The sequence below is a fragment of the Gavia stellata genome, chromosome 10 (genome assembly GCF_030936135.1).
Source record: "Gavia stellata isolate bGavSte3 chromosome 10, bGavSte3.hap2, whole genome shotgun sequence".
Lineage (NCBI taxonomy): Eukaryota > Metazoa > Chordata > Aves > Gaviiformes > Gaviidae > Gavia > Gavia stellata.
Window position 1 is genome coordinate 16,887,468 of NC_082603.1, and position 16,163 is coordinate 16,903,630.

General features: G+C 36.6%; 1 protein-coding gene across 3 annotated transcripts in view; it reads right to left on the bottom strand.

Moving 5' to 3' along the window:
• Positions 1-1,933: 1,933 nt before the first annotated feature.
• ABCD3 (ATP binding cassette subfamily D member 3) overlaps positions 1,934-16,163 on the bottom strand; it is a 32,462-nt gene continuing 18,232 nt past the window's right edge. For 2 of the 3 annotated variants that reach the window (XM_059822034.1, XM_059822032.1), the window contains exons 4-23: positions 15,978-16,066; positions 15,113-15,182; positions 12,876-12,973; positions 12,090-12,213; positions 11,075-11,131; positions 9,717-9,859; positions 9,286-9,355; positions 8,762-8,831; positions 8,538-8,635; positions 8,368-8,459; positions 7,727-7,815; positions 7,579-7,651; positions 6,489-6,552; positions 6,007-6,084; positions 5,848-5,913; positions 5,656-5,745; positions 5,323-5,442; positions 4,783-4,887; positions 3,382-3,438; positions 1,934-2,628 (exon numbers count right to left, since the gene is read on the bottom strand). In XM_059822034.1, the coding sequence (XP_059678017.1) occupies positions 2,551-2,628; positions 3,382-3,438; positions 4,783-4,887; positions 5,323-5,442; positions 5,656-5,745; positions 5,848-5,913; positions 6,007-6,084; positions 6,489-6,552; positions 7,579-7,651; positions 7,727-7,815; positions 8,368-8,459; positions 8,538-8,635; positions 8,762-8,831; positions 9,286-9,355; positions 9,717-9,859; positions 11,075-11,131; positions 12,090-12,213; positions 12,876-12,973; positions 15,113-15,182; positions 15,978-16,066 (1,731 nt within the window). In that variant the 3' untranslated portion in view covers positions 1,934-2,550. Of the gene's footprint in view, positions 2,629-3,381; positions 3,439-4,782; positions 4,888-5,322; positions 5,443-5,655; positions 5,746-5,847; positions 5,914-6,006; positions 6,085-6,488; positions 6,553-7,578; positions 7,652-7,720; positions 7,816-8,367; positions 8,460-8,537; positions 8,636-8,761; positions 8,832-9,285; positions 9,356-9,716; positions 9,860-11,074; positions 11,132-12,089; positions 12,214-12,875; positions 12,974-15,112; positions 15,183-15,977; positions 16,067-16,163 lie in introns of all 3 variants that reach the window. The other variant, XM_059822035.1, reaches the window with a different exon arrangement.

Consider the following 16,163-nt stretch of genomic DNA (forward strand, 5'->3'; position numbering starts at 1 on the left):
TCTTAAAATCAAGCACAGAATATTTTTCTTTCCTTCCAGTATACTTAGAAACACTAAGTCCTGCCCCTAAGGAGATAGTAGCATCCTCAGTTTCAATGAACTTCATGGCATCTAAAGGCAAACCTATTCCTCCTTGGTTATGGAGTTGGATTTTTTCTTTTTAGTTTTTAAAATAAATCTGAGATGACATAAATATCTGCTATTAACCAATTGAATTGTAAAGTTCCTTGGGATTGGCTGCTGGGGTGCTATATAAGTGTGCTGTGTGTGATTTTGCTTGTCAGTGTTAAAAATACATTAAAGTATCCCAAGTTCACTACTCCACTGCAAAGTCTGCCCTAGTCACAAGGATAACAGCAACTTTCATTTTAGAGATTTTTTTTTTCCTTTGTCTCTCTAAAATGCTATGAAAACATTCCTTCCAAGAGAAGAAGTTGCATTTGTGCTGAGAACTTTCACAAAAGAAAAAAGTTAGCTATCTGGTATCCCTATTTTCATGGTTACAATTAAAAAAAAGACTACCACCTCACATACAGCATGCTGCTACGTGCTATGTTATGGCTGATGTGAGAATCTGAATGAACAGAAAAAAATTAGTAAAATGAGATATCTATTTGCCTTCTTGTGGACCAAGCAAAAATTCATTCTGGTACCTTATTCTCTTGAATACGCTACACTTCAGAGAGGCTTTTTTGATTTTCATTGATGTATTATACTAGGAATCTACTGTGGTCACTAGATTCTTATAGCAGGATAGCTGTTTGCATTTAAGTGCTATGAAAGAACAGTAGTACTGACAGGTATGGGTAAGAACTATGATAAAAGGAAAAATATTAACAGGTAGCAATTTCAACATGAAAGATAATGACTTATCAAATTGGGTAAAAATTAACAGAGCAGTGCATCCAAGTACATATCCATTCTATAAAAAGTAGGTTTTGTTTTTAATTTAAACCCTTGATAAAAGATGCACAGAGAACAGATTTATTGCATATTTTATGCATGCCTTCATGTAGTGCATTCCTATATTGTAACTTATATGGAACACTAAAAAACTACTAGACCTTCACTGTACAACAGATATTGTAAATTTTTGTTTTATAGCCTGAATAGCGATTCAGTTTGAGTTATACCTTCCTATTCCCTGATCACAAAAATCTCCTTGCTGCGTTTATGTTTGTCAAAGTCATATGGCAACCACAGTAATCACTTGTATGGAAAAAACAGTTAAACTATTTAAAGAGTTTGGTTTCTTCAAGGGGATTTGGCAGCTGGAACAAGAAAACCAACAGGGACTAGAGATCCTTAGACAACAGTGAGAATCACTGGTGAATAACTTGTATCAGAAATCAAAAGAAACCTCATGACAAATAACGAGAATAAATGTGAAGGATGAAAGCATCATTTTAGGCTTCACAGCCCAGAAGACCAAACAGAAAGTACCATTATCACTTACTTTCAAACTCAGATCTGAAGGGCAGCTAAAACCATGAGAAGATGTGATTTTTTGAAGAGGGAGAAAAGGAGGAACTTGGAAAAAGCACAACTGCTTATTACAGGACTGAACACACACAGGACAGACAACAGTCTGCTATTTCACAGATTAACATTTTTGAGTCCATTCTAACCCCTACTGATTTCAAGAGATGAATGACTGGACCCACATTCTTTTCTCTGTTTCTACTTGTGGGAGCCATTCGCTTCTTCAGAGCTAGAAACATTCAGAAGATTGTTTGATACAAGGAACATCACTTTTCCCTTTTTTTTTTCTGGTCAGTCCTTTCCTCTCTCAACCTCCTCTCAACTCTTCATTACCATAGTACTTCTCTAACAGAAAAAGGGCAGCTGGGGTGGGGGATAGATGAAGTTCTTGCTAAATTGGGAAAGAATGGGATTGCTGAGCATCAGAGATAATTGTATGAAGAGCCAGCTGTTAAAGAGAATCCAAAATCCAAAGAACAAGTTTAGTTTTTTTAGCAGAAGGAATTAGTTCTGTCTTTTAGGTTCAGTCCATCCTTTATCAGCAAGGTCATATTGGCTACATCACAAGGCTTGGTCAAGGAAAAGGCTCTTTAATTTAACAGGGCACAGATCTGAAGATGGGAGAATGTCCTGCACCGTGTGAGAAAACTCAGATATGCATAGAACAGAGCAAAAATCCAAGACTGCTTTGCAGGAACAAGAGAGGTAGCAACCCTAATTTTAACAGGGCTTTTCACTGAAGGGAAAAAAAGGTCTACAAAAGTCAAATCAGCTGATTTCAAATGGTTTGCATCCCAGGATGAATCAGGTTACACTGATTTAAGCCCAATTTAATTTAGGCAGGTTTTTAAACCACAAGAATAAGGACATTCTTAGTACATATCAATAATTAAACCAACATATACACAATTAGCAATATCCTACATAATAGTAAACGCTTAACAGCTTGTTTTGGGTTATCCTACTTGATTTGTTTAAAAAACAAGCTGAGCAGTTTTATTGTACGATGTCTGCCATTCTACACACTTCCTGTAATCATCAGTCTCTGTAGCAGTTCAGTTCATGACTTTAAGATCCAAATTCAACTGTGTCTTCAGTTATTTTCTTAAATTCATAGTTTCCTCTGCCATCCATATGCAAGTAAAACTGAAATAAAAGAACATATGTCATCAACCATCTAAAAATTACCAGGTCTATAAATGCCTAAATAAATTCTATTTTTAATTAGTTCTAATGCAAAATCTTAAACTCAGCTAGCCAGAGTGTAAGCTTCTCCCACCTCACATTTCATTAAATTCAATTGCCTCTAGAAAAAGAGTTGAACTGGTTTTGTTCGTATCATCCATCAGTCTGCTAATGGTCACACCTAGACTTAACACTGCGATCTTGGGTTTCGTGACAATATACTTAAGGCACACATTCATCCCTATGTATTAATTCAGTATTTCTCCCACACATACAGTCTGTTTGCATGAAAAGTAATAACAATAGTAAAATCTTAGTTTGGAAGAAAAGAAGTCCATGTATTACAGATGAACTTTTTTTATGTGTAGCTATATTAGGCATCTTGAAAGCAAAAACTCCATGCTGTTTACTGGATTCTGGTTCAAGGGTTTTTTTGAGGTTAAGAGAGAAGACTTAAGCATCTAGTGAGCCTTTCATATTTTTGAGGCTATTTTTACAGACAGAATTAAGGATTTTTGGTTACTTTTCCCTTCGTAACTAGAAGCATAAGAATATTTCAAATAGTGCAACTGGATTACAAAAGTAAAACTTTTTAAAAAAACAGAACATGCCCTATGACAACATCTTGAATTGTAAAGTCAATTTATATAAAAGTCAAACAACAAAACCTCTACCACCTACAGATATCCTTAGCAAAAGGCAAAGGCTACATACATCATGGTGTTTCCAGAGTGACTTTCTGTGGGAGACAGTGAAAAGAGTGATGCCAACCTACATGAAGAAAATACACACAATAAAGCAGTTAATTTTTCTCATGGGTTAGGTGCTGCTTATTTTTCAGCCTGATACAGCTAAAGTGCCTAAATTAATAAACACACTTCCAGAGTCTATTTTGCAGTTAAAAAAAAGCAGGAGTGATTTATCTTTTTTAATTGATTTCGCCACTCTTTTGCTCCTAATGATTTGGCCAAACACAGAATGAACTGGGCAAAGGAGGTAAGGTAGGAGGCAGGTAAATCAACAAACCTGGTGATTAAGAAGTAGTCTACTTTAACAGCAAAAAATGCCAAAATCACAAAAGCTATTGATGAATTATAAACTTAAAGTGACAATTTAAAAGGTGAATAATCTACCTCTGTTTCCTTGCAACTCAATTAATTATGCATGCCTAACAGCAGGGCCAATTAAAGGACAAAATGGCTCTGATGATAAAACAGGGTAACATTTTTTCTTTCTGCAAGGACAGTTTAACCAGGAATTCTACTTTTCAGTAACATGCATTAGCCACTTGGCAACAGTAACTCTAAAACAGAAGTACAAATGAACATTCAAATTAACAGAATAACAAGTATATGCAAAACAGACTTAGAAAATTGTCAGGGTATTGATATCAATGTTGTAAAATTAGTTCAAGAAGTAATGTGCATTCCTCTGCAGAATCTTCATCTAGTGTCAGTTTACTACCACAGAAGGCTCCTCAAGTTCCCACTTTATGTTTCAAGCACATATTTCAATGGATGCACAGCTTTGCCCCATTACCATTCTGAGAACGCTGGTACTCAATAACTAATGTTATTTCAAGACCATTCCTTCCCAGGCTAAGGGTGTGAAATTGAATCTTATCGATATTTTACTTGGCACTGTGTAGAATCCAAAAAGGTGAGTATAAAAGGCAAAGGAAAAATAAAATCTGTATGTAATATCATCATGTTTTCCTAGAGTGCTTGGCTTTTCATATCTCAAAATAAAACAAAATGTTAACTTCCAGCCTTTCACTTCTGTTGCCCTGGCCAAAAGAAGCCTCTCGAACAGCAAAAAAGTATAAGACTTTAGATTATTTGATCTTCACTCAACATTCTAAGAATTTATCTGGAAAAGTAAGGTTACGTACCAGTTAGTAAGAGTTCTCTGATATTCAGAGACCACATGTACATCTAAACTATCTTAAGACTATAAAACAATTACTGAATTCTAGTGTGCATAAAGGGTCCTTGTATGCCCTTCTAAGCTTTTATTTTTTGTAATCTGCACTAGGCATAAGGAAGAGTGCATCTTGTATCATTGTAACTTTCCTGTTAACATACAGAGGTATAATTCTAGAAACAAAGAGCTTACCTTTCGGCAGTGGCTGTAAATGTAGCCTTCTACATCAACGCTAACAGCACTGGTGCATTCATCCAGAATTGCAAACTGAGGCTTATGATAAAATAACCTTGCCATCTGCAATGCAAAACAAAAAGCTACTGTGGATACAGAACTAAAACCAATAATGCAGTGTTAGAAGTTAAACTCAGAATTAGTGTCCAAAAATTTATTGTGGCAAGGGAATTTCTTTTAAGTTGGCACCCAATGAAGCCTGAAAATCCAAGAGCTATAATATATTTCCTTTTTTTAAAAAAACAAACCATTATTTTAGAACTTCTGTTTATACAATCAAAGCATAAGGTGTGGTAAAAGGTCAACACTTCCTATTAAATTTTGAGTACAATAGGCACTATTTTAAGTTGCTTTCTCAGTATTCAGGTATTACACATTTTGGGAGTTTCTTCTTTAAGTAAAATATTAATATTTAGTTTAAAAAAATTGCTTACAATTCAGATTACATTTTCAACCTATGTCCTGTATTTGTTAAGTATTTATGCTTTTGAGACATACTGCCATTCTCTGTTTTTCTCCCCCGCTGAGTACATCCATCCAATCCTGAACACTATCCCAGCCTCCTTCACGTTCCAAGATTTGACCCAGCTGGACATTATCCAAGTACTCTTTCAGCACCTTTTATTGAAACAGGAATTACAAACAGAGCTTAAGTGAACTTAAAGAAATTATTGTAAAAGGTTATAGAGGGTTATACTATTATACTGGTATACTATCAACCCTAATAAATATTAAAAACAAACTAAATGCAGTGGTTTTTAACAGCAATTTCAGTATTTTTAAATCTGAAGCATTACTAATCTTAAGTGAGAATGAACTAATTGTCATTACCTGGTCAGAAATGCCTTTCTTTCTCTGATCTTCTAAAGTATCTGGATATATAACTTGATCTCTGAGTGTTCCGAGAGTCATATATGGTCTCTGAGATACAGTTAGAAACAAAAAGGTATGTCAAATCTTTCTAAACATAGTCAAAGCAGGAAGAAAGAAAACACTATTGTCAATTAAAGTACTTTGCCTCACCTGGGGAACATAGAACAACTTTCCTCTTACAGGTTTTGTTAAACGCCCACCAAACAAAGGCCACAACTGCAATAAGAAAAAGGTTTAAACTTGACTAAAAAAGTCCAATTACAATAGTGCTTTGGATTCTCCCCTGCTTACTTGAAAAAGTTCCCTTACCTCACCAAGAACACGAAAAAGTGAGCTCTTCCCACACCCATTTGGCCCACAAATCAGAACATTTGCACCAGATCGAACCTAAAAATGCAAAGCCCACACATAAAAAAGGGTAGTGAGAAAGTACTGTTGAAAGCTTCTACAAACAAGGTGGTATCCTTGTTTGTAGGCTTGTACATAGTACTTTCTGACATTACAAGGGGTAATTTCTACCAATATTTTTTTTTTCCCCAACTAGTTTAGCACCAACTGCAGCTGGAAGAAAACACACTTTTAACAATAAAAACATTTTTTGGGAAAATAGCTTACTGCCTTTTTTAAACTAACATGATGATTAATTTTGTTCAAATTTAAGCGTACCATATAAGCACCTCTCCATTTTTGTTTGCACATTTTTTTTATAAATCAGATTACCTCTGAAATCATAATCTTCACTTTAAAAATTTTATATTAATATAGTTTTATATGATATTAAAAAAACTTACCTCAAAGTTAAGATCTTGAATCAAAACATCTCCATTAGGTGTCACCAACGGAACATGATCAAACCTATTTGTATTGCAACATTAAAAAAATCCACACAAAAATCAGTTGCCTAAAAGCAGCTAATACTGCATGCTTCCTCAGAGATTTAAGGAATAGGGCAAGACTTCACCAGTACTTCATTCAGTACACTGTCCCAGTTTCTACCTATTAACAGCTAAGGAAGTTCTTGAACCAAAAGTGGTACCTTGATGTTTAACAAGCATCTACAGATTTTTTTTCTTCATAAATTTGTTTTCTGAATTCTTCTAAGCCTTTGGTCTCCAAAACTTCTTGTGCATATAAACCTACATTTAAGGATGCACTTAATTCTAAACCTGCTAGTAGAAGTGTATTGCATTACTTCTAGGATACACAAGAAATTACTTCTCTGCTCACCTCTCCCTTGCTTTTTTTTTTTTAAATATTAAAAACAGCATCTCCTTTCCCTCTTCCCTCCCCCTTTTCCCCTCTGCTTTCCACATTGACCAGATTGAGGCTATTTAATCTCTTAACTGGCTTTGCTTTATGCCTTTAAGTAGTACTACTATGTAAGTATTATGTTCCCCAGACTGCAAAGAACTGAGGAATTGACTGCTACTTGAGTACATCAATGAACTGGCCAAGCATACAGAAACACAAGCAAATATTTTGAAACTGAATACAGACTTGCCCCTAATTTTTACAGGTGAATTATATCATGGAATAAAATCTGTAACCAACATACTTCTTACAAGAAACTTGATAAAGTGTTAACAGAATGGTCTGGGAAGTCATATTCCAAAGGACAGCAGGAAATGTTACCAATAAGGGTAAATGAAGACAGACAGCATATTATGTCTTCCGCTAACATGAGAGGACAAGGATTGACTTACAGAATAGAAATGCTGAGTGGGAGTGAGGTAGAATTATTTGTAAATAAACTTTAGTACAACAGGAATTGCATATGTGTACTAATGTGTATTAAAACCTCTACTTATAGTGGTAGAGGGAAAGACTTAAAAGCAAGTCTACATTAAAAATATTGAAATTGTGGAAACTTTGTAAACATACTTGATAAGGTTATCAGTGTTGATAATTTCTCCAGATCCAGGTATCAAAGGCAAAGCTTGCTTTTTATCTGTATCTTAAATTAAGAAAAAAGTATTAGAGACTGGGCACTACACAGAGATGCAAATATTTCATGTCATGTCACAGCTACCTTTTTCTTGCGATACCATAGTACGCTGATATTTGCCACTATTCAAGTCCTTCAGAACCTGCATTAATTCTGTAATTCGAGCTGTGAAACTAAAAAAATAAACAAATGAATAAAAAAACCCTATAAGTAATTAATCTTCAGAAGTTTTACAAATCCATAGAAGCTCTAATGAGTACTCTGTTAAATTGTTGAAATGACAAAGTTACTCAACCCAGCATAGAAACAAAATGTTTACATTTTAGAGCTGCTCTGAGATTGTCCAATATTCATGATACTTACAAGAATTGTAATATAGCCAAATATTTGATAACTTTTCTTCTTAAGATGTAAAAAAAAAGTTTGGTAAATAATCAATACATAATTGATTTACGAGCATTTGACCATGTCTTTTCAATTAAACATTCAAACTGTATGCTGCTACTATTCAGATATGAAATTACTAGTGGACATAATTAGCACATCTTCAAATATGTTTTCAGCATAAAATGTTTTTGATTTCTAGATTTTTAGGGTGCTGCAATGAACAAAGCACACAAGCTCATTTTGGTTTAATTCTACAGTTGGTTTCTTAAAATGACATGAGAAACAGCAACAACATAATTTTAAGAAAGATTATGTTACACAACCGCTATTAAGCTTACCCAGCCAATCTTGTCATTTCACGGCCTGCTAGGACTATTCTGCCCAAAGCTTGAGACATTCTCAGTAACATTCTTCCACTCTGGTAGTAATCCTAGAGTAGAAGAAAGTTTCTTTATGTAGACTAACAAAATTTAAATTCAGGAAATTGTTTTAATTCTGTTCTATTTACCTCCAGAAGTTCTGCATGAGTACTATTCTGATGACGAGGATCAGCCAGGTTCAAAAATGGACGACTAACAACCAGGTAACCAACCACTGTGGCAAGGTCTGCAGTTTAAGAGTAAATATTAAGCTACACATTAATTGAAGCAATAAGAAAAAAGGTAATTCTCATGTAAAAAGTTTAGCACTTTGTTATTTATAGCAGTCCATTAGCACTAGACAAACACTTACATTTGGCAATGATAGTATCAATGAAACCCATAGAAAACCGGAACAGGATAAAATTATGCAAGTGTTCCACCTGGTAAGTTACAGAAGAAAAAAGGTCAAACTATATCAGTACCTGTTTTACTATCTTTTATTATTTTACAGAACTTTGATTCCAAATATAGTTATTTTTCAGTAAGTCACAAACACCTCAACAACATCTGTCACCTAACTGACAAGCACTGCCCAAGTGTGCCTGCTGGCAAAGACTTGCACTCTAAATCAAAACCACCTAAACGTGAAACTAAGCAGTGAGAGAACAGTGATTGTGGTGGGTGAAAAGGAGGTAAGTGGCAAGAGAGAGACCACTCTGTCAGAAACTTGTATTGTGCTTATAGCCTACTAATTTATTTTTACATCTAATGACTGTAGCAGCATAAACACCAAGCCACCATAATTCAATTTATATTAATATATGTCAAGGATCACCATGAAAAAATTAATTGAAGTTTTGCTTAAAATGTTTTAAAAGGTAAAATAAGACTTACCAGTTTACGGAAGGTTTTGTGAATAGTCTGTTTTTCTCTCAAGTTTCCATTATAAAAAGCAATTTCTTCACTAAAAAAAACAACACACCAAACGCACAATGAATGCACCTTCATTTTGTTAAAGGCAGTCTTTGCAAAAGTCAGCCATAAAAACATAGGAATATAGTTCTTTCAGTTACCTTATGAAATAAGAGTCTGTACTTTTTCACAACAGTAGAACATAAGCTTATTATACCCCAGCTACAGTTTGCCTTTTGAATTAGGAATATAATGCACATACAAATTATTTAATAACAATCTGCATAAAGATGCAAACATTTTGCTCAGAATTGATAGCATCTGACTTTCCAAGTATATTTTAACATACAGCTTCCATTTACACCACAGTATTACTTTGTCACGTATATCTTGCCATCCAAGTAAATCTATACCTGTTTGTAATAAGCCGCGAGTTGACATATCTGTACTCCCCTTCATATTTTTGTTCTATAATAGTCATCTTGCCAATTGGTCTCCTTAAACGTGTAAGGAAAAACCCCGAAATAATCAAGTACGCCATCATGCTAGCTGGACCCTGCAAATATCAAAGAAGAATAAAAAGCTTACCATCTAGATGGTCTCAAATTGCAACATCTGTATCCAAAATACCCAGAAAGCACAAATTCCTCGATTCTTACCTCCCATGTGTCTACATTACCAATTCAATTACTCTTGCAATTCCCATCACGTTTCTTTCTTTTGTGCTGCAGATACTGTTTTAATAATTTTACTAATTCTCTGTCCCTAGATGCCCTTCCCATCCCAGCCTTCTACTCAAGTTTTTATCATCACCCAGAGTGATCTCCGTGTTCTACTGTCCTAGCTTACTTCATTAATAATTTCCTGGTCCTTTCTCATTTTTTCTCCTTCATTTCTACCTACTTCTTTTTTTGCTACATTCTCATAGCAGTCAGTATTTCAAACCCATTCCCTTCTTTGATCCATACATCTCCAACACATTTCCTGCTTTTCTCAAGAAGTCCTGGTAGGGATCTCTTATTCTTCTGGATCCTATGCTGCAATAGCACAGGGCTCCCAAACGGCATGCTTACATATTACTGAAGTGTGGCATGGCATAAAACCAAGGCATAAACTGCCTGTTAATAACTAAGTATTACAGAGAGCAATGCAAAGACATCTGAGACAGGAAAAATTACCTAGGTTCAGCTAAGCCTTACTGCAGTCTGTTTCTACAAAGTCTACATCATGTATTCCAGAGCTACTTCTTGTCAAACCCTGAACATTTTTGACAGTGTATCATTTTACTAAGCTGAAAAATTATTTCTGTAATGATACATCTTATGGGGCGGGGGCGGAGGGAGGGAGGGAGGGAGAATACAATGGTCATACACCTCAATGCAAGGAATGGCTCTCCTTTATAGAGGCTGCAAAGAAACAGAAAACTTATGTTCTCCCTTAAATGGAAGTCACACAAGATAAAAGCAGCCAGAAGGGTACTTTACTAAATGGGATTCCCAAGCAACTGCTAGAAGAAAATAAAGAACTTTGTTTCTTAAAATTGTTAATCGAATGCCTGTGCATTCTGGTTTTTATTTTGCTTGCCTCAAGATAGGAGAGCACTAAAACATACAAAACATTAAGTGTAGGGCATATTTTCAGTATATCCCTCCAAATAATGGGCGAATCTATAATTAACATCTAGAGTTTTCCTCAGACTCCAAATAGGCACAAGGCTATAACCAAAGAAAGGCAAATTTGCTTATAATGCTAAAAACACCACTCAATTTACCTGAGCTCCTATTGCACTTGTTAGCTTGAAGATATACAAAACTATATCCAAGAAGGGCTGTAAGAAAAGCATATAAAAAAAATGCATTAGAACACCAACATAACACACATATAAAATGGCCCAGAAACCACCAACCACCCCAAGAACAGTTATACCTCTGCACTAAAATCACAACCCTGTTTAACCTATTATACAAGCAAAATGCTAAAACAAAAGGCATCTCAGCCACATGACATTTTCCTGAAAACATTCACTCAAGAACTGAGCATAAAAGTATCATGATCTTCAGATAAAGTACATACCATATAAAAAAGTACTTCACTATTTTAGGTCTGTAATAACACTGCTCGCTAAGCAAAGTTGGACTAAACCCCATGATTACTTCTTAACTGAAGTAATTGTGAGAGATACTGAGCAGAATAATGCCATATAGTTGGTTATGTACCTGATAGAAGCAATATTCCAACTTGCAAGCATCCTGTTCTATACACACTCTCTCAAAGCTAAAGCAGCTGAACTACAGGTTCTGTAGCCAGAAGTTTTTTAATAAATCGACTGGTACTTTGCTTTATACTTCTGGTTGTATGAACAACATAGCATAAAAAAATTTAGTCTAAAAATTTCAACAACCTAATTTCAAATTACCTAAACCCCCTAAGATTTACACCAGACACAGAGGGAAACTCTTATTCAACCACACCTCCCTACCCAAAATAATATTTGTATATAGCTAGAACCTAGCCATTGGTTTTCTTCTGAAATCTAACTAGCTGAGAAACCATACTTATCGCTGCTCATCTGCAAAAGAATTTAACACCAACTGTAACAATCCACAACAGTGCTTTAGCAGAGGTCACGGAAACCGCACAGTGTGTGAAACAATACCATAAACGATTTTTTTTTAGCACCATACTCCAAGCAATACACATATAAATGCAAGCAATTGTTTTGAGCTCTGACATCACATCCTAAACATCCACAGCTATTACTCAAACTTCTCTCTGAAAAGACTTACCTTGCTAAGGTTTGAGTACAGGTCCACTACACTGTTACAGAATTTTTCCACATCCTGTGTAAGGAGTTGATCTGGATTAGCTATTCTGTTGTCCAGATTTCCCATTTTGTAGTACGTATAAGCTCTGAAACAAAACAATAGCTAAGTGGAAGAAAAAAATTCATTACCTGGGATTTCAAATAACTGGTACCCCTCTGCTTCATAGAACTGAGATAGAAAGTAGTGCAAACATTAAGTGACTGTATGGAGTCAACATAGCTTGTGCTTCTGCCTGATCAGAACCACATCAAATCCTGCAGAACTGTTTAGGCTCCAAGATGTCTTAATTGAACCTCCGGCCCGTGCTGCTCTATGTACTACTGCTGCACTTGGAGTTAGAAAACCCTCACAAACTCTGCATCAGCACACCTGACAACCAAAATTCAGTGCAAAAGGACATAAGCAGCTACTCAAGTTCATGCATCCAATTCAGTCTGCAGGATTATTAGCCCTATATGAAAGCAAGTGAAGTACTTGGGGAGCTGACCCAGGAATGGAAGCAGTACCGTGCATTATTGTTTTTACTAATTGAGCCAACTTTGCTGTCTTTGTATCTGTGCCACATACAACCTGGATAAGCCACTCATCCTTAAGTGCAAGTTAATTGCAAACAAAAGCCTTTTCTAAACAATACACCTAACCTATTAAGCACCTTGCTACCTTCTTACCATGTACTTAAAACGATTCAGTTTGATTTTAATCAATTTAGTTTTTAAAGTCTTTAGACATTAACAAGGTGTTACTTACTTAAGATATTCCTCATAGAGGTATCTGGTAAGCCTTACTCGGAAGCAAAGTTTCAATTCATTTAGACCATACTTCAGGAAGTTATTCACTAAAGAGATCTAAAATAAGAGACAGCATTTCAATATTTAGCTAACAAGATTTAATACACTTAAATGGGTTTGCAGCTTAGATTGTACAAACGCTTTAGAACAGGTGAATTCTCCCCTTGAAGTCAATAATACTATTAACACATCTAGGATCAACCATATACCATCTGCAGGACCACTGATTAGGTTTCTGTCTACATTTTTGAGAAGTCCAGTTCCCAGTGGATCTCACATCAAAAAATTTAATATAAAACTATGTTCATACAGTAGATCTTCAGCTCTTCTGATAAGCTCAGAGAGAAAAGAGAAGATCCACCATTTGACAATCACTACCTTAAACTGATCAATTTGCTTTTAAATCTATTGTAAACCAGGTACATTATCTATTAGTTAGTAACAATCGTTTGTATCTGGTGCAGGTCAGAGATGTTGACAAGCTGAAGGAAAGTTAAAGGGGGGAAAAAACATAACAAATCTCAGAAGAAGCTGTAAGAAATATAAAAATAAAAGACTAAGAAGATATCTTCATCTTCAATGGTGTCAAAAGAATCCCACACCTACAATGCTGAAACATCATCCAATCCATAAGATGTTGTAATGTAGTACTATAGATGGCACATTAAGCTATCAGTCAAAATTGCCATCAACAAAACCAACCTGAAAACCTAAACATATCTGTCAGAAAAACAGCTGCAATCATAGAATCATAGAATGGTTTGGGTTGGAAGGGACCTTAAAGACCTGCCCATGGCAGGGAACACCTTCCACTAGGGTAGGTTGCTCAAAGCCCCATCCAACCTGAAAGCTTCCAGGGTTGGGGCATCCACAACTTCTCTGGCCAACCTGTTCCAGTGCCTCACCACCCTCATGGTGAAGAATTTCCTCCTAATATCTAATCTAAATCTACCATTTTTTCAGCTTAAAGCCATTCCCCGTTGTCCTATCGCTACATACCCTTGTAAAAAGTCTCTCTCCAGCTTTCTTGTAGGCCCCCTTCAGGTACTGAAAGGCTGCTATAAGGTGTCTCCAGAGCCTTCTCTTCTCCATGCTGAACAACCCCAACCCTCTCAGCCTGTCTTCATAGAAGAGGTGCTCTGGACCTCTGATCATCTTTGTGGCCCTCCTCTGGACTTGCTCCAACAGGTCCATGTCCTTCTTATGTTGGGGGTCCCCAGAGCTGAACACAGTACTCCAGGTGGGGTCCCACAAAAGCAGAGTAGAGGGGGAGAATCACCTCCCTCGACCTGCTGGTCACACTTTTGTTGCGGCCCAGGATACACTGCTGGCTCCTGTTGAGCTTCTCGACAGCCCACACCCCCAAGTCCTTCTCCTCAGGGCTGCTCTCAATCCATTCTCCGCCCAGCCTTTATTTGTGCTTGGGATTGCTCCAACCCACGTGCAGGACCTTGCACTTGGCCTTCTTGAACTTCATGAGGTTCAAATGGGCCCACCTCTCAAGCCTGTCAAGGTCCCTCTGGATGACATTCCTTCCCCCCAGCATGTTGACCACACCACACAGCTTGGTGTTGTCAGCAAACTTGCTGAGGGTACACTCAATCCCACAGTCCATGTTGCCGACAAAGACGTTAAACATCACCAGTCCCAATACTGATCCCTGAGGAATGCCACTTGTCACTGGTCGCCACTTGGACATCAAGCTGCTGACCACAACTCTTTGAGTGCAATCATCCAGCCAATTCCTTATCCACTGAGTGGTCCATCCATCAAATCCATGCCTCTCCAACTTAGAGACAAGGATGTGGGACAGTGTCAAATGCTATGCACAAGTCCAGGTAGATGATGTCAGTTGCTCTTCCCATATCCATCAATGCTGTAACCCCATCGTAGAAGGCCACCAAATTTGTCAGGCACGATTTGCCCTTAGCAAAGCCATGTTGGCTGTCACTAATCACCTCCTTGTTTTCCATGTGCTTTAGCATAGTTTCCAGGAGGATCTGCTGCATCATCTTGCCAGGCACAGAGGTGAGACTGACTGTCTGATAAAACGAAATGTGTCTTAATACAGACCTGCATGTAAAGCAACTAATTTCCATGGGTTTTAAGGCACTCATTTGAGATCTTTTCCTCATACTCTTAATTTACATTTAGAACATGTTCCACTAAAAGGCTGGCACAAGAAAAAGCACTTACAGCAGGCATTGCGGCGATGAAGTTGAACAAGTATTTCTTGAAATCTTTCCTGCTGCGGCCAATGATAGCACTGTAAATGACCATCAGCTAAGAGTTAGTTACAAGAGAAACAAGAAAGTATAAACTAGCACGTCTTAAGTGGACAAACTCTCAGTGGACCACAAAGAAAAAAGTCATCGTGGAAACCTGTAGTATCAGCTTTGGATCAAATCAAATATGACAGACTTCTGTAAGTGGTAAGTGACATACTAAGCAATTATCTCCCTTCTGCTCCTGCAGTAGCTGCCTGCATTAAGGGCTCAGAAATTCATGGTCACAGAATACCAGTTCCTTTCCTTTGCTTTCATACATTCTCACAAGAGAAACAAAGCAGCCCTTCCATTCCACAAAGCACTGCAAGTCTCTCCTGAAATACAGTATCATTTTGAATTACACTTCAAGACAAATTCTGACTTGCTTCAATTAGCAACAAGAGCAACAAGAATAATCAGAGGCCTAGAAAAGACTTTCTAAAACATTAAGACTGAAAGCATTGTGTTTATCAATCTAAAGAGCAAACAGCTCAGTAGGAAGAAGTAACAGTCCTAATACCCAAACAACATGTCTGAGTCTATGCCATAGCACCACTGAAAATCTTTTAATATGTAAATTTTGTTTTTAAAAAAAAAAATTGTGTCCAACAACAGAAAAACAGTTGATTAAAATTTTTTTCTTTCTAAAAACATAGGGATCCCCCTCCCCAAAAAATTGCAACTATACCAGTTTTCCAACTGTTTCATATAACTGTCTGAATATGTGTTCTGACAGATTACTTTTCCTGTTAAACACAAGGAAGAATGTTTAAAAACAACAACTTTATAGATACCTTTCAATGACCGTTCCATTCTGAATCATCCAAATATCACAATATGTGCGGACCACCAGCATCACAGCAATGAGCAGCAAATAACCTGTCTAGTACAAAAATAGAAGTGTCAGTTAAACAATGGATAAAATTCACCACTTTTTTCTAGTAAGTGGCTCAACCATATCTAGCAGATAAGTATTACCC